This window comes from Verruconis gallopava (genome assembly GCF_000836295.1).
Source record: "Verruconis gallopava strain CBS 43764 unplaced genomic scaffold supercont1.38, whole genome shotgun sequence".
NCBI lineage: Eukaryota > Fungi > Ascomycota > Dothideomycetes > Venturiales > Sympoventuriaceae > Verruconis > Verruconis gallopava.
In genome coordinates, this window is record NW_015622174.1 from 147,410 (window position 1) to 173,047 (window position 25,638).

At 49.3% G+C, this 25,638-nt stretch overlaps 7 protein-coding genes across 7 annotated transcripts; 5 read left to right on the forward strand and 2 right to left on the reverse strand.

The window, feature by feature from the left end:
* The first annotated feature begins 431 nt into the window (after positions 1–431).
* PV09_08254 (uncharacterized protein) lies at positions 432–2,490 on the forward strand. The gene is made up of 3 exons (XM_016362118.1): positions 432–516; positions 573–606; positions 690–2,490. The coding sequence occupies exon 3, from the start codon at positions 847–849 to the stop codon at positions 2,257–2,259; it is 1,413 nt and encodes a 470-aa protein (XP_016210083.1). The 5' UTR covers positions 432–516; positions 573–606; positions 690–846; the 3' UTR covers positions 2,260–2,490.
* Positions 2,491–6,505: 4,015 nt separating this feature from the next.
* On the forward strand, positions 6,506–16,220 carry PV09_08255 (uncharacterized protein). The gene is made up of 2 exons (XM_016362119.1): positions 6,506–15,857; positions 15,913–16,220. The coding sequence occupies exons 1-2, from the start codon at positions 6,958–6,960 to the stop codon at positions 15,989–15,991; spliced, it is 8,979 nt and encodes a 2,992-aa protein (XP_016210084.1). The 5' UTR covers positions 6,506–6,957; the 3' UTR covers positions 15,992–16,220.
* Positions 16,221–17,851: 1,631 nt separating this feature from the next.
* PV09_08256 (uncharacterized protein) lies at positions 17,852–19,201 on the forward strand. The gene has a single exon (XM_016362120.1). It carries the CDS (start codon positions 18,113–18,115, stop codon positions 19,055–19,057), a length of 945 nt encoding a protein of 314 aa, XP_016210085.1. The 5' UTR covers positions 17,852–18,112; the 3' UTR covers positions 19,058–19,201.
* On the reverse strand, positions 19,119–21,353 carry PV09_08257 (uncharacterized protein). The gene is made up of 2 exons (XM_016362121.1): positions 20,220–21,353; positions 19,119–20,166 (listed from the first exon to the last, which is right to left on the reverse strand). Exons 1-2 carry the CDS (start codon positions 21,069–21,071, stop codon positions 19,660–19,662), a joined length of 1,359 nt encoding a protein of 452 aa, XP_016210086.1. The 5' UTR covers positions 21,072–21,353; the 3' UTR covers positions 19,119–19,659.
* Positions 21,354–21,487: 134 nt separating this feature from the next.
* Positions 21,488–22,212, forward strand: PV09_08258 (uncharacterized protein). Its single transcript, XM_016362122.1, has 2 exons — positions 21,488–21,785; positions 21,833–22,212. Exons 1-2 carry the CDS (start codon positions 21,687–21,689, stop codon positions 22,064–22,066), a joined length of 333 nt encoding a protein of 110 aa, XP_016210087.1. The 5' UTR covers positions 21,488–21,686; the 3' UTR covers positions 22,067–22,212.
* Positions 22,190–23,402, reverse strand: PV09_08259 (uncharacterized protein). Its single transcript, XM_016362123.1, has 2 exons — positions 23,034–23,402; positions 22,190–22,983 (listed from the first exon to the last, which is right to left on the reverse strand). The coding sequence occupies exons 1-2, from the start codon at positions 23,128–23,130 to the stop codon at positions 22,334–22,336; spliced, it is 747 nt and encodes a 248-aa protein (XP_016210088.1). The 5' UTR covers positions 23,131–23,402; the 3' UTR covers positions 22,190–22,333.
* Positions 23,403–23,709: 307 nt separating this feature from the next.
* PV09_08260 (uncharacterized protein) lies at positions 23,710–25,481 on the forward strand. Its single transcript, XM_016362124.1, has 3 exons — positions 23,710–24,275; positions 24,326–24,522; positions 24,577–25,481. Exons 1-3 carry the CDS (start codon positions 23,873–23,875, stop codon positions 25,444–25,446), a joined length of 1,470 nt encoding a protein of 489 aa, XP_016210089.1. The 5' UTR covers positions 23,710–23,872; the 3' UTR covers positions 25,447–25,481.
* Positions 25,482–25,638: the final 157 nt, after the last annotated feature.

The following is a 25,638-nucleotide window of genomic DNA, read 5'->3' on the forward strand; positions in this document are numbered from 1 at the left end:
CTCCTAGTCACCGTCATGCTTCTGTATGTGATAGTTCTTAATTCGTTTTCATCCAAAGTCATTTGCGTGACTTTGACGTAAAAATGTGAACTGGCGTGATTCGTAGTGTTGTACCTGCGCTTTCGACTGGTCGCTGTAATTCTCGGCGGCTTGTGTGCATGGTAAACAGAGTCTACTTGGTTACCCAACTCTGCCTTGGGAGTACACAGATCTTTAGAGCATCTATATTGATCGGGAAAAGGAATCATCGGATTCATTTTTCTACTCTACATCTTCAAAAGATACGTCTTCCGATCTTATCATTACTCGAAGTCTTCTTTTTTTTGATGTTTTCCCTCATTTCTCGAGAACTTGCCGGTAGCTAAACTGAGCATTCGCTTGCAGCTCAAAGCGTTCAAAATTTTTACAGGCTGCCGACACAACTCTCGTACGACACATTTGCAAGACTGTATGCAACTTCTGGAAAGGCCAACAAATGTTTGAGTTGCGGATGATTCCAGTTGTGTTTACTTGAGTGCACGTATTTCAGGTCATGATTCCAATTTGTTTACTCTGCTAACACTCTCTTACAGCTCAAACAGCAATTTCAAAGCAGTTTTCTGCCACGTACGTAACTTTTATCCGGAAATTGACTTAAAAAACTTCAAAATGCATTAAATTACCAAATTGAGATTAATCTGTCTTTTTAGAATTCTTTGCACTACCTCCGGACTGTGTTGATTGTTGGTGAATCACCTAATTCAGATGTCCAAAATCCTGTTGCCTGCCAACGACTTGGCAACATAAACTCTACTCGTTTGTAAACAAAGCCCACAACCATCCACGCCAAATCAAAACGGCTTCATAATGGCAGTTCTTGGGCATCTTGAACGTCCGAACTGTGATGTTTTCGTTCGATGGAGACCTCTGAGTGCAGATGAGTCATCGGGGCCGGAGCTGGAGTACAAGACAACAAAGCAACCTTCTGAAAAAGGAGGAATGCAATCGGTGTCGCTCAAGTCTCAACTTCGGATTGGACCGCCTCCTAAGTTCGGCCGTCATCAGACATGGAAGAGTGGCGCATCTTATTCTCACGTATTCCAGGCGGACGACAAGAACGATGACCTTTACCAAAAGGTGGTCGCACCGAGTATCCCACAGGTTTTAGATGGGGCCACCTGTACCTTCTTTGCATATGGCCATACTGGTAGTGGAAAGTCGCACACTATAATTGGCCCTGACTCCGAAAAGGATGAGCAGCTCGGATTATGCTTAGCCGCCGCAAAGGATCTTTTCCAAGCTCTTGATGCCTTGAACAAAGAAAATGACAAAAGCGAAGACAGCGACAAGCGTGAACACGAGCTGGGTGTTGCAATCCGCGTGTTCGAGGTCAGAGGCAAGAGTGCATGTGATCTCCTCAATGAGCGGACTGAATGCTATATTCGCGAAGGCAGCGAAGGCACAGTGCACGTTCGCGGCGCCACCGAGTTACTGGAGGATGGCAGAGTACGTGTACGCCCAATCACCGCCAAAGTGTCATGGTCGTTTGAGCAATCTCGAGCAACAATTTCCGAAGCCCTTTCTCTGCGACAAGTCGGTTCTTCTACCGTTCATGACGAGAGTTCTCGCACGCACGCAATCATGGAGCTTGAAATTGTGAATCGAGCGCTGATGAATGCACGCGATGCAGTCATCGAACGGGAGTCTGAGCTTGTGCCTGTAGGCAAACGAGCAACTGATGTGTACGTGGAAGAGCATCAGGCGGCATTGATGTATTGCGAAGGTACATATGTAATGAGGCCCGACCGACCACTCAATCAAGCGCGAATCGACGCCGCGGAAGCCGAAAAACGGGAATACGAAAGCCGTGTTCAAGCTGCCGAAGCCAAGGTGGATGAGTGCTTCAAATCTAGCCGGCACCCAGGCCTGGGAGGAAAATTTGTTTTCGTTGATCTGGCTGGTTCAGAGTATTTTCACCAAGTCCTTGCGTCGTCAGAGAGGGTCGCCAAACAGAGCCCACAGGAGCGGCAGCAGGTCCGCCAAATCAATGCAGACCTCTTCGCGTTGAAGGAAGTGATTCGCGCCAGAGCTTCCAACCAGGCACGCGTGCCATACCGTTCTTCTCCGTTGACGATGATACTACGCAGCCATTTCGTAGGTGCACGTGTTGGGAATTCAGCCATGATTTTGACCGTGTCGCCTTCAGACTCTCAATTTGCAGCAACTATGAATACACTGAGATATGGTGATCTGGTAGGGAGTGCTAGGCTGGGTGAATAGCATTAGTCTCGAACAAGCAGTTTTTGATTTCACTTTGACGATGGCGATTCAAATAACCAACCAAAAGATTCAACTACGACGGAGCTGGTGATGGAATGACAGGAATGTTTTCGGGTGATAGCTACTGTTGTTGTTGTTGCCGTCCAGCACAAGGAGTGACAAAGTCGATAGTGGTGAATCTGAATGAGTATTTCCTGTCATGCAATGCACCTTCGAGTAAGAACTATCATGCATTCTCACGGACAATGATACGTTTTCAAAAGTAGAAAATTATGCTCTAAAAAGGTATTCGACGTCAACAGGAAGCAATATATACTTGCAATTCAGGTTGAACGAGGTCCTTAATCATGTTATATCAACGCTCCAACACGGTCCGATCTGTGTCACGTGTAAGCCACAGACGTCGATCGGACTGGGTCTCCTCCTAACCGCCAACTATCAAGAACAGATTGACAAACATAATCCCCTGAACCCAAACATGGATGCTCCAAATCCAAGGACCTCGGAGAAGTACTCATACAGGTAATTGTTTGCTACTACAGCCCTAGAGTTCCGAAGGCGAGAACGATGCCCTTCGAGAATGCGTCCCAACAACACTAGCGAGATCCGGGATCTCAACCCGACGGAGATGAAGGATAGATACATCACAAGAACTAAAACTCTGCGAGCCTAGCACACTTCACATCCAGCCAATGATTTAATAGCACGCTTTTTGGCGACCCGCATATCCACGGCATTTGAGTTGCAAGGAGCAAGGGGCTTTCCAAAGCTGAACCCATTTATTGACAACATATGCGTTTTGAACAACCATAGGAGCCGTCACCCCTTCACGCTACGAGTAGAGACAATGTTGCTGAAGCCGCGGGATTTGATGACTCTCGACTTCCGAGAGTCTCGGTGTTTGGCGTTAGACATTATGTTCAAAGCCGGTTAAACTTGCGGAACAAGAGGTCCTAACTGTGCGCGATAAAACGTTCGCTGTCGTGGGGAGCAGTTACTGGTCCGGAACATGGGGTTTTGTCCTCCTACGCAAGGACCCCTGAACATGGAAACCAAATCATCTTCCACTGGCGGCCACTGTGTTGTGAGAATAATAATAGACAGTCGGAGGTTGAAAGCATTTGATCCAAGCAGCAGCATAAAAAGCATATATGCACGCAAATGAGCTTGGCTACAAATTGTGACTTGTCGCTTCGCAACGTGGATGGCGATAAGATCAGGATGTGCGCCTCTTCGTGAACTCAACAGATAATAGACAACCGTGGAACTGAGCGGGAATGGGAACAACATGCTTGCCATTTATCGCGATGGAGAATTGCGGACGCACCACAACTTCGCTTTTCGGTTCAGGGAAGAGGTGTCGTTAACCGCGGGGACTACGTACAACCATCTGAAGCCTCTTCCGAGACTATAACAATACCACAGCCCTCGCACGAGTTCCTGCTTCAAATCGACCATTCTTCCACAGTCTCCCATATCTTCTGACACTTAGTCTACAACTTCAACCACGGAGAGCTTGCCAGACTCACTGCGAATCGGACCATGACGGCCAGACTCCGTGGTTCAGCTCAATCGGAACGGGCAGCAGTTGGGTTAGCGATCCACATAATCAGCTCGATGGTACAGACAAGCAGCCAGGACGTGAAGCATGAGGATGAGCAAAATTCCAAGGCTGACGAGAGCGGCTCGAATCCGAGCTACTACCCAACCTCGTCTTCCGACGGCAAATGAGCAAACACGGCTATGACCGGTGCATGCCGACCGTTGTGCAGAAAACCGAGGCGAGACTGTAATGATAGATGTGTGATTATGGAGTGAGTTCTCCGCCCTGGGCACCGTTCTCCTCGTTCATAAATCTGGACGTGCTAATGTTTGAAAGACGCTTCAGCTTATATCAGTGGCAGAGTCGAATAGAAAGTTCATATCTCCCAAGACGTTCATTTAAGCTTCACAACATAAAAGTCTATTTCGCAAAGTCCCTCTCCTATTACTGCTCGCTTAAGCTCTCCGCTATCCGCGCTTCGTCTGTCCCTTTCTACGCCAGCCCATGCCACAAATCCGCCTCGCTTTCCCGATTCAGCATTTACCCGTAACTTGGTCACTCACATGGCACGTCCCGGCTTCATAGCTGGCATTTATTTTCCTTTCTTCGCATCTTCTCTTTGCACCACGGGAAAAAATGCCGGGCTAGTGCTTGCTGTAAACCCATAGCCTTTCGAGCCTTTCACACTACTATGTTCGAATCAGCTATGCAAAATCGAAAGTTCTCGAGAAAGCAGATGCTTAAGAGCAAATGCAGCGCGATATTATCAACCATGTGAAGGTTGTCTATCTACCTTCCCGAGAAGAGGATGTTTTTTCTGTCTAACCAATGTAGCCTAGTCAAGGAAACTTACTTGAAGCTGGTCAGGCAACTCCTGACACGTAAGGCTCTCCGCATCATTGTTAAAGAAATAGTCGCAAAACCATTGTGGTAAGTGATAATGCGGGCTTGCTTGTACGTCCAGAAATTTTGCCAAAACTCTTCCCACGCACCGGATGAAGCAACTCACCTTTCATTTGCCCCGACTTCTTCATGTGCTGCGTACAGGCCTCAACCAGTTTCTAATAGCTTAAATGCAACTAGAACCGAGACGTGTACAGTTTTTTAACGTCAGAGCACATCAGCACACCGTGGCCTTTGACAGAAGATTTGGGTCTTTATGGACCGTGAACATTATGCATTGCGGGCCTTATAAAATCTTCTGCATTTCCGGTAGAAGCATTACCCGAAACGATCATAGGCGCTGATATGTTTGATATGGGGCGAACGCTTGTAAGAATTGGATGATGTGATTAATATGCGAGTATCTTTACGTTACGACTATGTATCAAATCCTACATGCGAGGAATCTGGTTTGAGCGGAAAGCCTTGAATGGAAATATTGGGGGTTCCCACGTCGAGGAAGAATGCGATCTATATGTCCTTACGTGCTTGCCTCGGGCGTGGGCTTTGTATAGCTAGGTCGAAGTATTGCCCCTGTTGCGATCCCCTCCGGTTCTCGGCAAGGCCGCCTAGATTGCTGATTAGAATGGCCCTGTTGCAGGGTTCTGATATGGGTGTTCTGTATCCAAATTGGATCTACAGGCCCTGAACCTCGATTCCTGCGTGTGATGTGATGATGCAAAGCCCTGAAATTGTCCACTTGGAGAAATTTTTGGATCTTTGCAGGGCATAGTCCTTGTTTGTATGGATGGTTACAACATCTTTCTTGCTTATTTTTTGATACGGCTCTACAATTCTTCCTGGCTGCCCTTACAATTAGCAGCTTCCGTTTCTTTTAGGGGAAGAAGGAAAGAAAAGTTTAAAAAAGTGAAAACAAGAGCGAAGAGACATGGGCGATCATGTATTTATCTGAACGAACGAGGCGGCTCGTGACGTGAATCAGGGATGCATGCTATGAAGCTCCAAGGTTATCATGAGGCCGGCTTTACACAAACAAGATGCGCTATGCTTGTACCAAATTTCAAATTTGTTTAGGCGCGAGGCAGAACAAGGTGACGAAGAGTGATGTGTAAAGGTCAGCCGAAGTCGACCTTCGTTATGGCATCAAGAAAAGGGCATTGCAACATCAGAGGGCAAGCTGCGAACCGACAGTCAGCCAGGCTTGGCTTCGTCTTTGTCTCAATCCACTGATCAAAAGAGGTTCCATTGCATGTCTTCGGCCTCGGCTGTCCTTCTGGGCTGCAGAAGAATCATCAAGAGGGCGGCATGCTTGAGTTCTCGAGTACTGTAAATTGGAGAATGACTTGCGACTCGCTTCCACGGGGAGATAGGACGGGAGCGAACATCAAGTAAGTTCTCGCCAAGTAGCGACAGGAAGATAGCTGGACGTGGCTGTAGGCATCTATACTCTGCCAATCGGGGAGAGCATCGTTCTGGCCGATGGCTCTTTGTAGTGCGGAGGATGCACACCATGGATGTGCGGACCGTGTGGCATCGAGCATGTGGAAGCTTACGGCATGGTTGTAGAGCCCACTGTTGCGTAGAAACGGCGCGCCATGGCGGATTAAGATATTGCAAGTACAGCGATTGGAAAAAAGAAAGATTACCGAGCACATGAACGAAACGAATGGGAAGCAACATTGAAGAACGAGGGCGTTGTTGTGCTGCGGAGCTTAACAGGCCGCCAAGGAAGTGCCGCCAATGTCATCACGCAAGTTACAGATGAAGCCAGCTCGGCGGAATTCACCATCCACATCCGCGCGTCGCGGAATGCATCTTTCAAACCAGCACAATCGTCCTCATTCTCACTGATCTTGTCTTCTCCCTTCCGCTGTTATTCAGAAGCTCCTTTTTTTCCACGTCAGCATTGACTGTTCTCCTTCGCTATCTCCCTGCTATCCCCCTTCGCGAAACGGCATATCGAGACCCACTTTGGTTCCCTCACAGACGTATCGACGCCTCTCCCGGTCTTTGGCTCGCGTGCTACTCGACCAAAGTCGTTCCTTCTCGCTCTCATGTCTTGTCTTGGTCCTGCATGAATATGGTGCGCCTATCACATCTGCTTGCTCACGAGCGGAGACAAGAAGTCTGCACTACGCCGCTGCTGCGGTAACAGCAGACCTTGGCGACCTACAGAACCGCAAGTTACTTCAAACGATACCATTGGGAACAAGGAGCGTTGGACAACGGGAGGCGGGTGCAACTTATCACCCATGGCGACGCATCTCTCCTTCGTTGCTGGACTCCTCGTCCTTGCCTACCTATCGACGTTCATCCTCTTCGCTATTATCCGCGTCCTTTTCGGCGTTTCCATTCAGCGACTATGGTGGAGCGGTTTGCGTCGCATAGCCTTCACCCCCAAGGAAGGCGTCCGTATCGATATTCGGGGTCTCCGACTTAGCCTACACAGACCTACGTTCGCGCAGCCGACCTGGCTAAGCGTCGTGATCACCGAACTGAAGGTGACGCTTGATCTCAAGGCGCTGGGCAACAAGACCGCACGCAAGAGATGGGGATCGCGTTGGGTTGGAGGCGGTAGTATGCCGGCAAGCCGATCGCACACGCCACCTAGGACACCAGTGAAAGTTAATTCGCCGGGAGTGGACGAGACGGAAGTTGAAGAGACGGAAGTAGAAGAAGAAGAGGAGGAACAGCGCAGCAGGACATGGCAGCGCTTGACGCAATACAAAGAACGCATTAAGCGTCTGCATCGGCAGATCCAATGGATCCGGCTTGTTGACTTGGTCGCCGAAAATTCGTCTCTCATCGTCCTGGGTGCGGGCTCGTTCCAGCTGTCCAGTTTCACCATGGCTGTAGACACGCGACGCAAGACGGTTGATCGGAGCAGGCTATTCCAGCACCGCAAAGTCGAGTCCGATTTGCAGCAGCCTGCCGAATGGATACTCACGGCACGCAATCTTCTTTTCGCGCTGGAAGGAGACGAGGCGAACGAAATGTTGGATTATGCCACGCTGAACGTGCATGGGCTCTTATCGCAGAAGCTGGAGGGGCTCAGAGATGCATCCATTGCCCTGAAACTGGGGAGAGTCAGTCTACCGTACGATGATCTGCTGCTCTTCAAGGAACGGTCTGAAAATCAGAGAAAGAATCACAGCAGGCGTCAGACGGGATCTCGAAACAGTGAAACCTCGTTCCGGGAAATCATGGATGAGCTGGAGCGGCCCGGAAGTCAGGAAGAGGCCATTGTTCAGACAGTGTCGGACTCAAAAGAATTCGTTGCTTCCATCTTGCGTGGGATTCAAGAGATTCAGTTTGCCGTTGGCTTCATGGGTCTCTCCAAGCAGGTGCGGGCACGCTCCGTCAAAAAGGGACATGCTCCAATCTACCTGAACATGTCTATGAAAGAAGTCGGATTGGATGTTTTACGTCTAGAGGGTGGAAGTCCCGCACATCTCACGTATTTCTCACGGGATGATGTTGCGCACCAGGCTCTGCTAACTGCTATATCGATATCTGTTGGTATTGACGACGGCCACGACCATCCCGAACGCCTGTTTTATGTGCCTATGGCTACCGCAACTCTCAAATCGACGCTGCCATCCAAAACCATTCAAATGTCCAAGCAGAAAAACGTGGCAGACAGGAATACGAACATCCTCTTCGCCAATCTCGTCGTCACCTCTCCGTCCATCGATCTCGATCCGAAGCACTTGCCTCTCGTGCGTACCATCTTGCGCAACCAGCGTGACCGTCCCCGTGCTCGCTCCCCGCCGAGCAAGCACCCGGAACGTCACAGACTAATCTCGCGCCTCCTACCCAAAGCAAGCGTTAAGATCTCCATCCACGAACCTGTAGTGCGTGTCTCTCTGCCCTGCATGGACATCACTCGTCGCGGCACTGGAGAGTTCGATTTGCTTATTAGTGCAATGAGCTCCATGTCTGTCGATTTGGAGTCCTCTCATTCAGCAGGCGCCGAGTTCCACTACAGCCTGACAAGTACGTTTCGTGTGGCCTCCCACCAGCTGTACTACCAAACAGCCTCTGGAGAAAGACACAACCTTCTTGTCACAGAAAGTCTGGAACTTAAAGCACAGATGAGCGCCTCCCCTCAAGTTGCCGTCGTTGTGTCTGGTAATGCGCAGACCTTCTCCGTTTACATGGTGCGCCCGGAAATCAGCGAGGGCGTCCGACTGATTGTGGCCCAGCTACGGGCTGATGTTCTCAAAGGTCGCCCAGAATCTGCTCCTGATCCTCCAAGTTTCCTGCGAAGACTTCCTCCCTGGCTTCTTCACCTGCAAATCTCGGGCTCCGATTTCAATGTTGAGGTCGCTGGCGTCGATCCTTCCATTTCAGAGCAAGCGAGGGGTGTGGCCGTTCACTTGGAGAGTTGGACAGCAGAATACAAGGCAAATCGCCATGAGGAAGCTGTAACGCGGCCAACAAGGAGGCGCGCGACAAGTCGTTCCATCGCAGGAGATGACGTATTCCTTCGGCCGCTCACTCCAGCGTCTCCGCGTCGGACATATGGCACCGAAACAGACAACCGCAGATTGGCTGTGCATCTGTACGGTATGGAAGCCTTCGTAATCGAATCGGTCGAATCATGGGAACCGGAATCCTTCATGTCATTGCCACGCTTCGAAGTCGCCCTCAGCACCTCCACAGATCACCAGGGCCCACTGTTACATATTAATTCGGTTGCGAAAGCGTTGTATGTACAGTACTCTTTGTACCGCCACTTTGCTTGGGGAATGGTCGTCACAGTCATCCGGAAAACATTTGCAACTCCCGATGTCGTGCCTCTTTCTCCGACGGTGCAGCTAAGTCCCACCCCTTGGTCGCCAGACTCAGCTTCAGCCTCAACGTCTCCGTTCACGTCACCTGCACGAAAAGAAGCCGTTATGCTAGACTTTAAAACGGGCATTATTCAGCTCAAGGCCACGATGCCATCTGATCCGGCTCTTATGATTCAGATATTTGGCTTTGAGGCCGGCAGGCACAGATGGTCAATGCCATTTGCCAAGGCGAGGCTCATGCGACTATACGCGGATACTCCTAATTTAAAGGGTTACTGGAGCAGAGTGATTAGCATCCGTGGTGCACGTGTCGACTACAGACAATCGAGACGCAAATTTGGTACGGGCTATGTAGACGAAAAATCCATCGATATAGTCAGTGAGGCCATTCGCGTTGCGGTTCCGCATCAGCTCGTCGTGCATCGCATATTTGACAATATTGTCAACGTAGTAAAAGTGTCGGAGCAGTTGCACTATCGGTTCAAAACAGGTACGGATGAATATATTCTAGCCAAGACGCCGGAAGGGCCCAAGAAGGTACCGAAAGTCTCGCTCCGTACACAAGCCTTTCTATTTGAAATCGAGGACGGGGCCTTTGACTGGAAGTTGGGGGTTATTTATTTGCAAGGTCTTCAAGAGCAGAAGCAAAGGCTTGCAAGGGAAGAGGCATTCAGGCTCAAGTGCAAACGCATCAGTGAGGCAGATTCCAAACATGGCGCCTCACGCTTCCGGGCCAAGTCAGCGCACCAAGTTCGAGGACGTCATGGCCGGCGTACAAGCCAAGATAAGGGGTCTGCCGAAAGAAGTCACAGTGCAGAAGTCAGGCCCAAACGCGAGAGCTCCGACCACGCCGATAGAATCCCACGGTACGACGCCCAAGGCACTTGTGGCATGAGCGAAACAGCCAAACGCTCCATTGAGGAGGCTCGAGCCGCTCTAGACTTGTACAACTCCCAGAGCTGGAAAAGACGCATCGATAATGCATACAATTTCCAACATGAGGGTATACGCGACTTGCGCAATCTGGTTTGGGGTTTGGACGATGATCCTGAGGACGCCGAACAGAAGGAGAACATCATGAGTATTAACGAGAGGCCTGCGCTCATGGCTGTGCTGATATCTGATCTCAACATCGCGCTTGACAAGCCTTCATTCCCTCTGCATGATTACCCAAACTACCTTCACACGGTGGGCAAAGGCATGCCGCTGGATATGCAGTACGGGCTTCTAATACCAATGCATGTCAATATAGCCATGGGCGAGGCAAGAGTCACATTACGGGATTATCCCCTACCTGTGCTTCATGTACCTGCGATTCGTGCTGGGCAGTCGCCAAGACTGCCTTCGCTTTCCTTAACGACAGATTTTGTAATTGCGGAAGAGTTTAGAGACGACGAGTCCATTCGACATGCACAAATTGTAGTTGTGCCTGCGGAGCGCGATAGCGACGGCAAAGAAAAAGGTGGGCTTAAGATTGACGTGCGCAGAACGGTGTCTGCGGTGAAAACATATTCGAATATTAGCGTGGATATCAACACGAGTTTGCCTACGCGCATTACGTGGGGCAGCTCGTACCAACCAGCTATTCAAGATATGATGCAGGTCATCGAGAATTTCACAAAGCCACCAGTTGACCCATCAGAGCGTGTGGGATTCTGGGACAAGATTAGGCTCACCTTCCACTCTAGCATCAAGGTTGCATGGAAAGGCGACGGAGACGTGAATCTCGTGCTCAAAGGCTCACGCGATCCATACCAGGTAACAGGAAGTGGTGCCGGCTTCGTGATGTGCTGGCGAAATGATGTCGTCTGGCGTATTGCACAGGATGATGATCCCAGGAAGTTCATGACTGTTGATTCCGGTGAATACGTTCTTGCAGTTCCGGACTTCAGCAAAGATGCTAGACGTCATTACGAACGCGTCACTAATGAAGAACACATGAGTGTTTCCAGTGGATCGAGCGCCCATGATAGTGGCAGGTTTAAGAAGACAATAATGAAGCTTTCAGGCAATGTGCAGTGGCTTGCTGGCCTCGTCTTCGAGCGCAATACACGCGATGGTGGAAGAAGCTTTCAATTCAAACCGCATTACGAGGTTGTTCTCAAAAATTCAGAATTTGCAAAGCCGGTCAACGGACGACCGTGGGATGCATATCACGGCTTCAGAAGTCATCACATTCATCTCTCAGTGGCTATATCTGCTCCCCACAACCGAGACTGGACGGTGACGAATTTAAAGCCCAGCTCAAATTACAACAGCGTACATCTAACTCCCCGCTTCTTTAGTCATTTCTTCGACTGGTGGAGCATGTTCTCCGGGGTAATGTCACTTCCTATTCGACAAGGCAAGCTGTTCCCGGGCGTTGAAAAGAGCAGCAAAAAGTTCGCCCGGCATCTGGCAACCATCAAGTACAACTTGCTTTTAAGTCCTTTGTATCTCAGTCATATTTACAAACACAAGGACAGCGAAGAATATGGCCAGAATTTCTTTTACGCAACTGGCCTCAAGATGAAGCTTGACAGCTTCATGCTAGATTTGCATCAGCGAAGAGAGACGTTCAGAACGATGCATCAGAATGCACAAGGAAATTCTGGCAAAGGCGAGAGCACCACAAGTGCGATGCGTATCAACCAGGCGCAATTGGATCTCATATCTACAGACATCCGAGCTGTGTCAGCGAAGATCACAGGAACAGATCTTTCAAACATCGAACATGCTAGCGACGAGACATTAGCAAGTTACGAGCAGTCCGTGCCAAAGGCTGACCTTTCATGCTTCACTATCCCAGACAATGATACCGGGTGGGTTGACATGGATGATTTCGTTGAGATGGATTGGACGTTGCCAGCAGAGCCTAACCCAGAGACTAAGATCCTTCCGCTAGCCTTTGCACCGCGATTTACATACTTTAGGAATACAGACCATCACAACGTCATCAATGGGGATCCAAACAGGTCAAGCGCATTTGGACATGAGCCAACGCATTACTGCGTCATGTCACGTCGTAACGATCCGAGACGCGTCCAATGCGACCTCATTCAAGAGCGACTTGATAAACTAGAGGAGCAAATCTCGCAGAATTCGAGAACCATTGGAGACCAAGAACTCAAGCTTGTTCGGTCAACGACAGAGGCCGAGAAGGAGTTGTATGAAGCGAGACTACGGGCTTGGAGGGAACATCATGAGACGCTGCAGAAGAAATTGCGATTCCTACAAAGCATGCACAAGACCTTGCTTAGCCGCCTTGACGATGGAGATCGAAGAGCAATTCCAGATCCTGAGCTCGACGCAGAGGACGCATATTACGACACTCACGAGGAGTATGATCCGACGGACCCCGAAGTATTGGGAATGGACTCCGCTCCGCTTTCGGATGATATCAGCGATTTTAATAACAGATTCATCATCCACAACGCGCAGGTCAAGTGGAACAATTCACTCAGGGATATAATCCTACGATATATCCATCAAGTCAGTCAGCGAAGAGGATTTGTCTACTACATGTCGCACCGGGCAGTCAAATTCATTCTCGACATTGTGGAAGAGCAGAAGAGAAACCAGGCAAATCAGAGACCAGACATGATGAGATATCAAAGCGACACGACCAGTCCCCTTACACCTCAGGTTAGCAAAGATGCTGAGCTTGAAGTCCAAGATCGTATTGAAGAGCTGCTCAAAGCTGCCAATCGCGTCGTGACGGCAGATGACCCGGATCACGACGAGAAGCTCAAAAAGTCCCCTGCCGCAGGTGGTCCCGACGATGAAATCTCACATAATTTCATAGCGCAAAATGGGTATCATCTTCGCCTCATCGCCCCGCAGATCCAGCTTCAATCTGAGAAGAATATGAAGGCTGCTGTACTAGTCACATCCAAAGGCATGCAACTCAAGGTGGTGCAGATTATGGATAAGGACCGTCTCACAGACGAGGTCAGCGGTCTCGTGCAGCGCAGATTCACGGCAGGCATGGACAGCGTACAAATCTTTGTGACGAGCTCGAAAAATTTCTCTCCAGAATTTCTTCGAATGTACGCAGGCAACCGGTATGGAACCCGCGCTGGTAGCAGTTGGCCACCGTGGGTGCCGCTGGAGGCCATGTTCGACTTTAACATTGATCCTTTTGGATTCCAGCGCGTGGTAGAAAGAACGAGTGTGAGCATGCGATATGACAAGTTCAATACTCTTCGTCTCAAATACAATGACGACGTCACAAGTGGGCAGGGCAACGAACAAGGCAATGACCAGGACGAGAACCGCATTGATCACGTTTGGGTCAACTTCCCTCAGTTTCACGCTATTTGCGACTCGGCACAATACTACGCAATGTACATCATTGTGCTTGATCTTCTGCTATATAGCGAACCCCTGGAGAAAACTCGACGCGAAAGACTCGAAAAGATTATGCTCGCTTCCGACTTCAGCGACTTAAGCGACGCTCCCGGTATGGTGATGAAGCTTCAAGAGAAGATCAGAACTATGCAGGAGATCAAATTAATGTTCCAAATAAACGAACAGACGTTAAACCGACAGCAATGGAAGGAGCGAATTCTGCTCGAACATGATCTAGCAAATTGTGAAGATGAACTATTCTTCATTATGAAAGCTATCACTACCAGCCAACGAAGGATTGACGAGCGCGCTTCATCTTCAGTGCAGACTGCACTCTTGCGATGGGAGATTTTCGCGAAGGAACTCGTTTGGCATCTGTTGAGAGAGCAGCACGAGCATCTCGTGGAAATGCAAATTTCGAATGCTGTTTTCAATCGCATCGACAACAATGATGGCTCAAACGAAAATACAATGGAGATCGGCTCAATTCAGGGCTTCAATCTGCTTCCTGATGCTATCTACCCAACAATTGTGGAACCCTTCACAGAGGCTACCAGCAACACAGAGAAGGCCATGTCAAATGCGCATGAATTAGCCCATCACCACAAGAGGAAGAGCATACTCACTGTGCACTGGCTTCAGCTTGAAGCCATCGCTGGCATCAAGGTTGTGGAACGCTTTGAAGCTGACGTCCATCCGCTGAAGATTCAACTTGAGCGGGAAGTTGGTCTCAAAGTCTTCGAGTACATCTTTCCTGGTTCGAATGCCAAAGCAGGAGAGAACGGCATTAGTCCGTTCAACGTAAGACACATGCTGCCACAGGGCGATGATGACGATGAAGAGGATCAAGAAGATGATTCAAACGTCTCGCCCTCGGACAGCAATCAGCTGATGCACAGCTCCAATGACAATCTCGTTGGGGCGGGAGACTTGTCACTGCGCTTGATGCCAACCATGAACTTGCCGGAGATCAGGAAGGACAAGGAGAAAGACAAGAGCAGATCAGATCAAAGCCACCGGGACTATTGGCGGAGTCATTTCAAAAAGGACAATAGTGGAACTGATTTGCGAAAGTTGGCTATGAAATCTAGAACCAAGGAGGCTTCAGAGACGAGCTCATTAAAACCTCCGAGCATTCAACGCGCAGACACGAGCATGTCACAACTTTCAATCACCGCCGAGAAGGGCAAGCGGTTCGGCAAAGGCAAATCATCAGGAGGATTTACGAAGGACAAGAAGGAGAAGGCCACTTCAGATGATCTCAACACTATGCTGAAACGTGCTAATGACTACATGGCACTCGGCTACGTCCGAATTCCTTCCATGGTTCTTTGCCTCAGCTACAGAAGTGGTAAAGGACAGCGCACAATTGTCCCAGATGTTCACGATCTTGTCTTCCGTCTGCCGACGTTGGAATATAGGAATAAAACGTGGAGCACCATGGACCTTGTGATGCAACTACGCAAGGAAGTGACTCGTGGTTTAGTCTCCCATGCAGGTGCCATCGTAGGTAATATGTTTCACAGTCATAAAGTGAGCAAGCTACAGCAAACCCGTTTGCGAGATTTGGCAAGCAGTAGCGTCTTATTAGGCAAGGGCAAAAGTGCCTTGGACACTACAACAAGTAGTGATGCCACAAGCAGCCGGAATCTGAGTTTGATGGAGTGGGAGGAAAATGAGGACGAGAATGAAGGGCAGCCACGAACAAGCTTTGCTAGCAGCAATCGCTACACCGATTCCATCGTGAGCAGCCAGCAAGGCAATGGAAGTCAAAGTAGTAGTCTCAACGGACAGCAAGCGTATACACCACCTTCAGATCGACGGCCTAGAACAGCTGGGTCCATTCCGAGTGGAAATGGTACTGGCAGTCCGCACACAAATCCGGTCAACAGGCGTAGATCGAGAGCAGCCAGCATAGCGGAATCAGAGAAGAGTAGGAAGAGCTCTGTAATGGGCGTCGGACGGAAACTCTCGGTCATGGCAAATAGACTGAGGGATAACAGCGGTGGGGAATTGGATGATGATGGGTGAGTTACCGAACACAATACCGTGTTCTGCGCTTTGGAAACTGAAATTGAGTAGATCTCGCCACAGAAGTCGCATCCCAATCCCCAAGTTCTTGCATAACAAGGTGGACAAAGACGCTACGCCTACACCTTGATTGACAATCTCATTAACAGATTGGCGTTTCCACGAGCGAAATTAGTCCACTGAAGGCTTGATATGTCAAACTTGCTCTCATTGGGCGTTCGCCATTCCAAACCTCAGCCTCTGTCTTAACCTTTCTTTCCCTCAACCACATGACATCGTCAACAGAAGTCATTGCCAAAGATAGAATATTCATTTGTAAATAAGAATAACTCTGAAAATTAATACAGCTCCAAGTTTCCATTCCGATTTTACTTGAATGATTAAGAGATCCCTTTAAAAAAGTGTGAATAGCCTTCGGATCGGGAAGTTCAGAGAAGGAACACAGTAGTTGGAATAATTCAATAAAGCGTCGATAGTGCTAGAAAGTCAGCAGATGCGACCCAAAGTTGTCGTCGGCTGGCGTTTTCGTCGACAAAATGCCTGTGCTGGACTGCTTGGTTTTGGGGCTACACCAGCTGGGATGTCGTCCTTAATGTCTTTTTCAACGGTCTTGCTCCACTGATGATAGTTGGCACACTGCATCGCGTTGAAGAATGTGCACAAAACCGAAACGAAAGCCTGTAGCGGAGCAAGTTGTTCGACCTTGCACTCTGCAGTGACATTAAGGGAAAGATGCATGGCCCGATCAGCTATTTGAGGACCTGTTAGCACATGTTCGCACAAATGACATAATATCCGTAGAACTCGCGTCGGAGATGACATTGCTACAGCCACGATTGCATGGGAAGTCATCTTGATGGCAACCATCGTGGGCGAACCCACCTGGAGCCAGCTCTCCAATGGGATAAACTTCGCAGTACTGTGCACATGAAGATACTGTCCTTAACAAATCGACAAAGGAGAAATAGTGACATTTCTCCCATCGATCATCAGTGAGTCGCATGCTTCAGTGCCACATACGCACGGAAGATATCTTGGTACGAAATCAGGATCGTGAAAAATCTTGATAGAAGATACCGCATGAAAGTGCAGGCTTCTGAAGCCGCCTTTTGCCAATGAATCCTTTTAAGAAAGTGTGATCATCACCAGTTCAGTGTGAAAATGTGGATTGGCCAAATCAGAAGCCTTTAACAGACAGGCTGTGCAAGAATATGTCCGAGAGATGAAGTATGCTCTTATTGCCGCTCTGCTCAACGTGGTTGCACAGAATTTGACCAAGTTTTGACGTTGTGGCACTACAACCCGTCCTTTACTTCAGGATTTTCTAATTTGACTGCCAATAGTCATTACTTTTAGGAGGGTTTCTGTTCTTTACAGTGCGATATCGCATACCTGCGCACACTCAGATCTGAAGTTCGGAAGTTAATCAATCAACCATGCTGCTTAATTTTGTCTTTGAAGGATGTATGCAAGGAATTTGGCCATCTTAGGTTGCATGATTAAGAGTAATAGCTACTTCCTTTGACCACAAGCACTAGAACGATCGAAAGCGACGTATCTTCCCCGATTACATTATTCGCAAAAAATATTCCCCCAAAAACTCAAAAGATGCAAAAGTTTGGCACAGGGAAACGTTTCTACTTACCTAAGATGTATAATTGACAGCGGAGCCTTGATATCAACTGCAATTCAGGCTGCGAAGTAGCTAGAGCGCGTATGCATAGCCTTAAGCCTACAACTCTTGAGAATCCATTACAACTAAAACAGTAATCCCTTGCCATGAAAGTATCTTTTGGTGAAAGGGATTGATTCCCAATGTACTGTACGCGGTACAGTCTCATCATCTTCGCGACTGAAGAAATAAGCTCGATGAAAGCGGGTCTACGTCAATTTTGTGGGGGAGGTTGATGCTCCGGCTAAGCCTGGGTCGACGTAGTGCCAAGAACACAGCTATGCTTCGATCTTTTCATTATTTGCATACGTCGTCAAAGTCCAATGATATTGAACTTCGCCCCCATGGAGAGAAATATCCTGACGACTGAGTAATCATGATGCATCATCTCGAACTTTGTCTACACCGAAATCGGCAACTAAAAAGTGGAGAAGGCGAGAGTCATTTATACTATACGTTGAGCGCTGTTCAACAGTTTACGTCCGTGTTTCCAAGCACGACAAACCTTTGCCTCTGTCTCACATCTTCTCTCAATCCATAATTTGTTCCGGCAGCAGTCTCGCATCCAAATCAGTCAAGATGAAGCTCCTCTATCCCACTAGCCTTGCTCTTGATATCGACTTGATGAAGGGGTTTGCGGTGACATTACATCCGTATAATGTGAACGAGCCCATTCCGGAAGATCTTGTAGACGCTGAAATACTGGTCACTTGGACAAACTCCTCGAGCAATCTCAAGGATGCAGCGTCGCGGATGAAGAATCTTCGCTGGATTCAGTCGCTAGCCGCTGGTCCAAACGACGTCTTGAATGCAGGATTTGACAGAACCAAAATTCTAGTAACGACTGGTTCAGGTCTGCACGACCAGACTGTTGCAGAACACACGTTGGCATTGCTTCTGTGCGCTGCACGGCGGTTGGACGAGATGAAGGAATATCAGATGCAAGGAAAGTGGCCGCAACATCTCGGGGGACCATTGCCCGACCGCCCGAAAGGAAAATTCACCTCCCTTGCCGGAGCCAACGTGACCATATGGGGCTACGGAAACATCGCAAAGACGCTCACTCCATCTCTCACTATCCTGGGCGCCAACGTACGAGGCATTGCTCGATCAGACGGCGTACGAAACGGAGTAGAAGTATCTTCGGAAGCGAAGCTCCCAGACATTCTGCCCAAAACCGACGCTCTCATCATGATCCTACCAGGATCAGAAAGCACGAGGCACGCTCTGAATGAAGAACGGCTCCGCCAACTACCCAAGCATGCTTGGATCGTGAATGTGGGACGTGGAACGAGCATTGATGAGGACGCGTTAGCCAACGCCCTTGACAAAGGAGAGATTGGCGGTGCAGCGCTTGATGTTTTCGAACAGGAACCGTTGCCTGAGGGCCATCGATTCTGGAAAACAAAGAATATCATCATTTCACCGCATGCAGCGGGTGGAAGACCAAGAGGGGCAGAAGAGCTGATCACGTCAAATCTGAGGAAATTTTTGGCAGGACAAGAATTGAGGAATCTTATATAGCTTGCGAGAGGGAACTTGAAAAGAACGTACTGGGAAACACAGCATTTGCCTGTAGGTTTTCGGTCGACTTAAATGTCACACAAAGCTCGCGCTCTCCCTTTAGGCCCAAAAACTCAGAATACCAGCTCTGTCAGTGGACAAAACTCTATGTCGTCCTTCAACGCCGTGCTTTTCGCCGAACACCCACGTGCCTCTGCCTCGTCCAATGCTCTTGTTTCGTTGCCATCCAGAGGCGGAGCTCGAGTTTCTCACTGGTATTGCACAGCACGGGAATGAAGGTGACAATGGTAGTGTTTTAGAATGGCTTCACCAGAAAAGCTAGTCGTCGAGTTTTATTGTCAACCTCGCTTTGATTTTCGCCGCCACAGGACCACAGGATCAGGCGACATGAACAACGGTCAATCACGACAACTTTGTGGCCATCTCTGTAGATTAAAGAGGCCATAGCCATGAGGCACTTCCCGTCTTCCCTTAGATACAAAAAAAAGTGTCTGCGTGGATTGTTTTAGCGGACTCGAATTCGATACTTACATCAATGACAGCGTATCGCTTGCAATTCTCCCAGCAGCGCCATCCTATGTCTATCAATATGCACACATGTCTTAAACTGCAATGGTATGGGCAGCCAGTGGAGGTTCGACTGATGGTGTCTCAATCACCGACACTGCTACAATCTGGCTCTTCTTCGACTCCGAGACTTTTTCTCGGAAGGTGTCCTCTGCGCGCTTCACGTCACCATCGAGATCATGCCACCATATCAATGGTAATCTACGGTTTGCATCTTCAGTGATCTTTACCAAATCGTCTCCAAACTTCGGGTCAATTAAATAGTATGCGCGACCGACTTGAGCGCTCTCTCGAACAACGCCTTGTGCACGCGGTCGTCGAATCGAATCATATATCTCGAGTGCGATAGAAATCTGATCTTTCGAACGGACGAGTCCTAAGAGCCTAGACAGAATCAAAGCGTCCTCGAGACCCTGGCCAGCGCCGGCGGCTTGGCTTGGACTCGATGCGTGTGCAGAATCGCCGAGCAAACAAATGTGTCCGTTATAGTAGGTTGGAGTGTCTGGGTGGTGGAAAAGCGGCCACTTTATCGGCTTCACAAACTGCTGTGTGGTTAGCACTTATCGTCAAAGTGAGGATGTGACGCGGAGCTTACTTCAAGCATGGACTTTAGTCTGCCGTCAAAGTTCTCGAACTCAGCCTCCATTTCTTCTCTTGTCACTTCTCTGGTAACCTGGGCGCCCTCCCATGCATTCTCGTCGTACATAAAGCAAACTATGTTGACCTCGGTGCCGCCGGAAATGGGATACATCGTCCATCCTTTGCGTGGACCCATCCACCACTTGGCGTCCTGGCCAAAAACACCCACGCGCTTCTTCGCCTCTTCCATCGGTGCGATGCCGCGGTAGACGTAGGTGTGAACATACTTTGCTGCAACCTCCTCTGGCCACCGCGATTCCAGAACAGCTTTTCTCGACAATCCCTTAATACCGTCACAGCCGATGACTACATCGGCCTCGACAAAAGTGTTGTCCTCGAAGTCGATGCGGACCTTATCTTGTAAGTGATCTTGCTTGATATCTCGTACGCGCTTGTTGAATTTGACAGTGCCATCTGGGATCAAGCTCTCCATGATGGCCAGAAGCGCTTTTCTGTGAGCGCTGCTCCTTTCGAACTTTGGATGGGAGACAGAACCTCCGGTCCACTCATCGGTGATACCAAACCCTTCCTGCGTCCCAAGGATCTCAAACTGCTCGTTCTTCCGCTCCGGGGTTGTATTGCCAACTTTGACCTTGTTGTATTTGCTGGCGAAGGTAGGATCCATAAGTTCCATGGCGCGCAGTGCGTTCGGACCGAGACCGATTCCTGCGCCCACAGCATCGAACTTGGGCGCGGCCTCGTAGACGGTAAATTTCACATTTTGCTTGAGCAATCCGATAGCCAAAGCCAGTCCTCCTATGCCAGCTCCAATGATAACAACAGAGATGGGTTGGTCGTCTATCGACATGTTGAAGGTTCGAATTGGTCTGTAATGACAGGACTGTGTCGAGGCAGACTCGATCTCGGACTTGTTTTGAGGCTTAAAGAAAGATCATGGCACGGTTTTGAAGTCACGAGAGTCCACGGCTCGTCGCTCCCGGTTCACACCAATAGTCATCCAAGCAACAGTGCTCCACAACCGTGTGTCCAAGGGATGGTAAAACATGGAGATTTGCGGGCCGGTGATCTACACACGAGCAAAGGCAGCGCTTGCCGCTGGTCCATGGTCTGATGGCGTGTCGCATACAAGCTGCCGGCGGGAGTGAGCGGGCGATAAGCGGTTCCCGCTGCGAATATTGCCTAAATTGGATGCTCGCCACTGGCCCATCATAACAAATCCCTGCAGCAAAAGCGACTAGCACAGCATCGCTTCCTGTTGGCCCGAAGAGCCCGTCGCATCGATTGCAGCGAATCGAATACGCAAGTGTAGGATTTAATTCCTGGACTGTATTGTCGGCATGTTCAGCAGCCATGAAGTGGCAGTTTTGTTTTTTCGACTGTTGCTGAACCAGCCCGTTCCGAAACCAGCTTCTCGAGAGAGGGAGGTCAACAGCCGCCGCAAAAATTTATCACGTCGCGCGCGATGGCGCCAATTACCAGAGTCACGATGATCAAGCTGAGAGAGGAGGACATTGACATGGCGCTCAAGGGCTTTGAGACATTTGCGAAGACCCAGACCAAGGTATGGAAGCTGTTTCCCTTGTGATCACATGCTCTGACGACTCGAAGGAGGGAAAACCATATATTCTTTCGATGGAAGCTGGCCCAGCTCGCGGCTCGGTCAGAGACCAGGGATACACCTTCGTTACAAAGTCTGTTTTCACGTGTGTGGACGACCAAAAGTTCTACGAAGACAAGTGTCCTGCGCATCAAGAGTACAAGACCTTTTTGAAGGAGAACACGTCCGGTGTCAGCGGACTTATCTCAGTAAATTTTGAACCCAGCTGTAGTTTCTCAATCTGAGAAATATATCGATTAGCCCCCATTATGGAAGCCAAAACTACAGTGAGGCTTTCCCCATTATCTGTCCAACTCGTAGATAGCCTTGGTGCCCATACAAAAGACCAAGACTGGAATTAAGTACGGGTGAAAAATCAACAATTCATAAGCTCGTCTATTGATACAAACTCAGATTTTGGTATTGAAGTCTTTCGAAACTATTCATGGGGAGGAGCCATCTTTCTTGAGGCTAGCTTTAATCTGTCTCTTGATGTACCCCGACACTCTTGTCTAATGCTTCTCAAGCAGTGAGCCCCAGCCACTAATCTTATCCATTATGCCATTTGTTCTGTATGCATGCCACACAGTTGCAGTGTTGATAGCGATGACGGGCTTTCCAAGCTCAACCTCCATTTCCGCAGCAGCTTTGGCTGCCAGAAGATTTGTTCCGGCCTGGATAAGCAGATCCACGTCGGGCCCGTCGACCTTGCGGAAAGCCGCCTTAATCTCGTCGGACGTCACTTCCGATATCGATGTTGCCGTTGCACACTTCATGCCGTGTAGGGCGACGACTTCACAGCCGATTTGTGTGAAGAAGTCGATAACCTGTTGATCGCCAACGGGCTGGTATGGAGTGATGATGCCTATCCTCTTCGCGCCATATGCTTTCATAACTTCTTTGCATGAGTCGGCACCAGTGGTCACACCAAGACCATTGGACAACTTGGACATGAATTTGATGAACTCTTGCGCGCCGTTGGCACCCCCCCAGAACGTTTCTGCCGACATTCCCATCACGAGATAGTCGACTTTTGCGTGGCATACGCTTTCCACGGCCCTCTGAATCTCCTTCCTTAAATCGACCAGGAAAGCTTCCATGGCTTCTGAAGAACTGAGATCGGGGTTATTTACGAAGATCCGACCGCTGTGCCACGAGACGCCTAGAGGACCATGAGCCAAGGTATCAGTCGATACAGTAAGTGGACCATACCGGGAACAGACATGGCATTGAACTCGGCCTCAACACTTGTATTTGTAGAGGGCAGGATCAACCCAAATTGGGCTCTGTTTGCCATCAAACCAACCATGGCGTGCGATTCGTAGTAATCCGTAGCTCAAAGCTGGTTGAAACTCTTTTCCTGATGCTGTGGCTTGAAGAAGGTGTACAGGAAGTTAGATGGTCTCTTTTTTTCCAAGTTTCAACATATCCTTTCGTTATTATACGAACGGTTGACTACCACCAGCCAATCGCACGGCATAAAGTCCGTAGCTCAAGAAGCCGAATCCGGCATGATGCTGAAGTGTGTCCGCACCCGCGCTGCAGGACGAACCAAGTTATCGGATGTTCTGGAAGCGGAAGTATGCTGACGAGTAGTCCTCTGGGCAGCCGACCAGGGCCACTTATCATCAAGCAGCTAACTATCCCAGGACGCTAGCTGAACTTCCCTAGCGCGTCGGCGGAGGCGGGTCACCCAGCACGTGCCGATTGCGGCTATCTGTTCCGACGGTGTGGATTCGAACTCCAGCCCTTGTCCTCGTCAGTTTGGGCCTGGCTGGAGCAATCAGTGTGGAGAACACATTCAAGCCTAAAACGATCGGCAACCAACCGAAGATAGCAATCGCCGCGCCCCAGCGCCGTTCAACTCCAGTAGCCTTATCTCCAACAACATGATTCAAACTCGATTGGAGCGTTTAGCCATGTCTGCGAGGGCCATGAATGTATAATTGTCTGGGGTGCGTCCACATTGCGATTTTCAAAACCCACGGAGGACTTTATCTCCAAACTTTTTCGACACTTGTATTCTCTCACGTAATAATCATTAGAGCGAGATGTCTGAGCTTGCGGAGAAGAGCCTGAACGACGGCGTTGTTGCCACTGTTGAGAAGGACGCCTTGGTAAAGGAGGGCGTGTTGAGCTCCACATCGTCTGGAGAGTTCACCTATGTTGCACCATCCGCCGCTGAGGATCGAAAGCTCACAACAAAGCTCGACATCAGAGTGATTCCCATCTTCGGGCTGCTTTACCTCATCTGTTTCTTGGACAGGACAAATATTGCCAATGCTCGACTTGCCGGTCTTGAGAAGGCTCTCCATATGCCATCTAATGGCTTCAATGTGGCTTTGTCGATCTTCTACATCCCGTTCGTGCTCTTCGAAGTTCCGAGCAACTGGATCATGTCGAGACCTTTTATCAAGCCGAACCTGTTCCTCGGTGCCCAAACTTTCATCCTTGGTAAGTGCTCGGGAAACGCGTGGCTTTGATCTTTTCGCTGAACACACCAGGCGTTCTTGCTATGTGTCAGGGTCTGACCCACAGCTATGGTGGGCTGTTGGCCATCCGTTTCCTTATGGGCATTGTGGAGACAAGTTTACCTGCAGGCGCTGGTCTCTTGATTGCCTCATACTACCGCAAGAAGGAGCTCGCTCTGCGATTCGCGATGTTTTTTGCCTTCGGACAGATGGGTGCATGTTTCAGCGGCGTGAGTGTGCTAGAGATTATAGATCTCCAATACGATGCTAATCTTTTCCATCAGCTCCTCGCATATGCCCTCATGGATCTCGGAGGACCGCTCGATGGCTGGCAATGGATTTTCGTGGTCGAAGGCTTGGTCACAATTGTGTTCTCAGTCCTTGTCTTCATCTTCTGCCCTAACTTCCCTGCCAAGGACAATCTGCTGTCCGAGAAAGACCGCGCTATGTTGTTGGCTCGTCTAGAAGCAGACAAGGGTAAGGAGGTTGAGAAGGAGAGTACGAGCACATGGTTGAGAGCGTTCGTCGACTATCGCGTCTGGCTCTGCACCCTCCTCTTCTTCTGTGCCGATCTCTCCGCGGGCTCACTCTCTAGCTTCAACCCGACTATTCTCAGCCAGCTAGGCTGGACGGCACGGAGGGCCCAGGTCATGACTATTCCGGTCTGGATCGTGGGTACTTTCGTTGCATTGACGTGCAACCTGCTTGCTGGTCGCCTGAACAAGCGGTGGCCGTTCCTCCTATTTGCAATTTCACTCTCTCTTACCGGCTGGTGTATTCATGTCACTTATCAAAAGTCCCCCGTGCGATATTTCGCCCAGTTCATCATCTCTGCCGGTACATTCATTGCGATGCCAATGTACGTCGGTCTCCTGACTGCAAACGTCAGAGGCCAGGCTTACAAAGGTGTTGCCACCGCTATCATTCTCGGCATTGGAAACTGCGCCAATTTCATCTCATCAAACATTTTCATAACAAAGCAAGCACCGCGCTATCCAGTTGCATTCAGGACAGGCGTCTCGATCACAGGCCTTTGCTTCCCTGTCCTAGCTTTGACAATCTTCTTGTTCAAGCTTCATAATAAAAAGATTGCCAAGAGAGAGGCTGCCGGTGAAGTGTTGGACGAACAAAAGGACTTCAAATATGTATATTAATTACGTTGGATGTACGTCATGCAGAATAAAGCAGTTCAGCAATAAAATATTATATTTCATCGTCCGCAATACCACATTTAACGCTAACATATTCAAATGCAACCTTCACCTGATCGTTTCAGAGTTACTCAAACATTGGAAAGCAATTCTTCACACGCTTGCTAGATTCATATCTTCAAGTCCTTGGGCAAG

Excerpts from the sequence above, each read along its gene's own strand:
- PV09_08256 (XM_016362120.1), top strand. The coding sequence starts at position 18,113 with ATGAAGCTCCTCTATCCCACTAGCCTTGCTCTTGATATCGACTTGATG.
- PV09_08257 (XM_016362121.1), bottom strand. The coding sequence starts at position 21,071 with ATGTCGATAGACGACCAACCCATCTCTGTTGTTATCATTGGAGCTGGC. Across the intron at positions 20,167-20,219 it reads GACTAAAGTCCATGCTTGAA|TTTGTGAAGCCGATAAAGTG; the intron begins GTAAGCTCCGCG and ends ACCACACAGCAG.
- PV09_08255 (XM_016362119.1), top strand. The coding sequence starts at position 6,958 with ATGGCGACGCATCTCTCCTTCGTTGCTGGACTCCTCGTCCTTGCCTAC. Across the intron at positions 15,858-15,912 it reads GGGGAATTGGATGATGATGG|ATCTCGCCACAGAAGTCGCA; the intron begins GTGAGTTACCGA and ends GAAATTGAGTAG.
- PV09_08260 (XM_016362124.1), top strand. The coding sequence starts at position 23,873 with ATGTCTGAGCTTGCGGAGAAGAGCCTGAACGACGGCGTTGTTGCCACT. Across the intron at positions 24,276-24,325 it reads TGCCCAAACTTTCATCCTTG|GCGTTCTTGCTATGTGTCAG; the intron begins GTAAGTGCTCGG and ends TGAACACACCAG. Across the intron at positions 24,523-24,576 it reads TGGGTGCATGTTTCAGCGGC|CTCCTCGCATATGCCCTCAT; the intron begins GTGAGTGTGCTA and ends CTTTTCCATCAG.
- PV09_08258 (XM_016362122.1), top strand. The coding sequence starts at position 21,687 with ATGGCGCCAATTACCAGAGTCACGATGATCAAGCTGAGAGAGGAGGAC. Across the intron at positions 21,786-21,832 it reads TTGCGAAGACCCAGACCAAG|GAGGGAAAACCATATATTCT; the intron begins GTATGGAAGCTG and ends GACGACTCGAAG.
- PV09_08254 (XM_016362118.1), top strand. The coding sequence starts at position 847 with ATGGCAGTTCTTGGGCATCTTGAACGTCCGAACTGTGATGTTTTCGTT.
- PV09_08259 (XM_016362123.1), bottom strand. The coding sequence starts at position 23,130 with ATGGTTGGTTTGATGGCAAACAGAGCCCAATTTGGGTTGATCCTGCCC. Across the intron at positions 22,984-23,033 it reads CAATGCCATGTCTGTTCCCG|GCGTCTCGTGGCACAGCGGT; the intron begins GTATGGTCCACT and ends ATGGTCCTCTAG.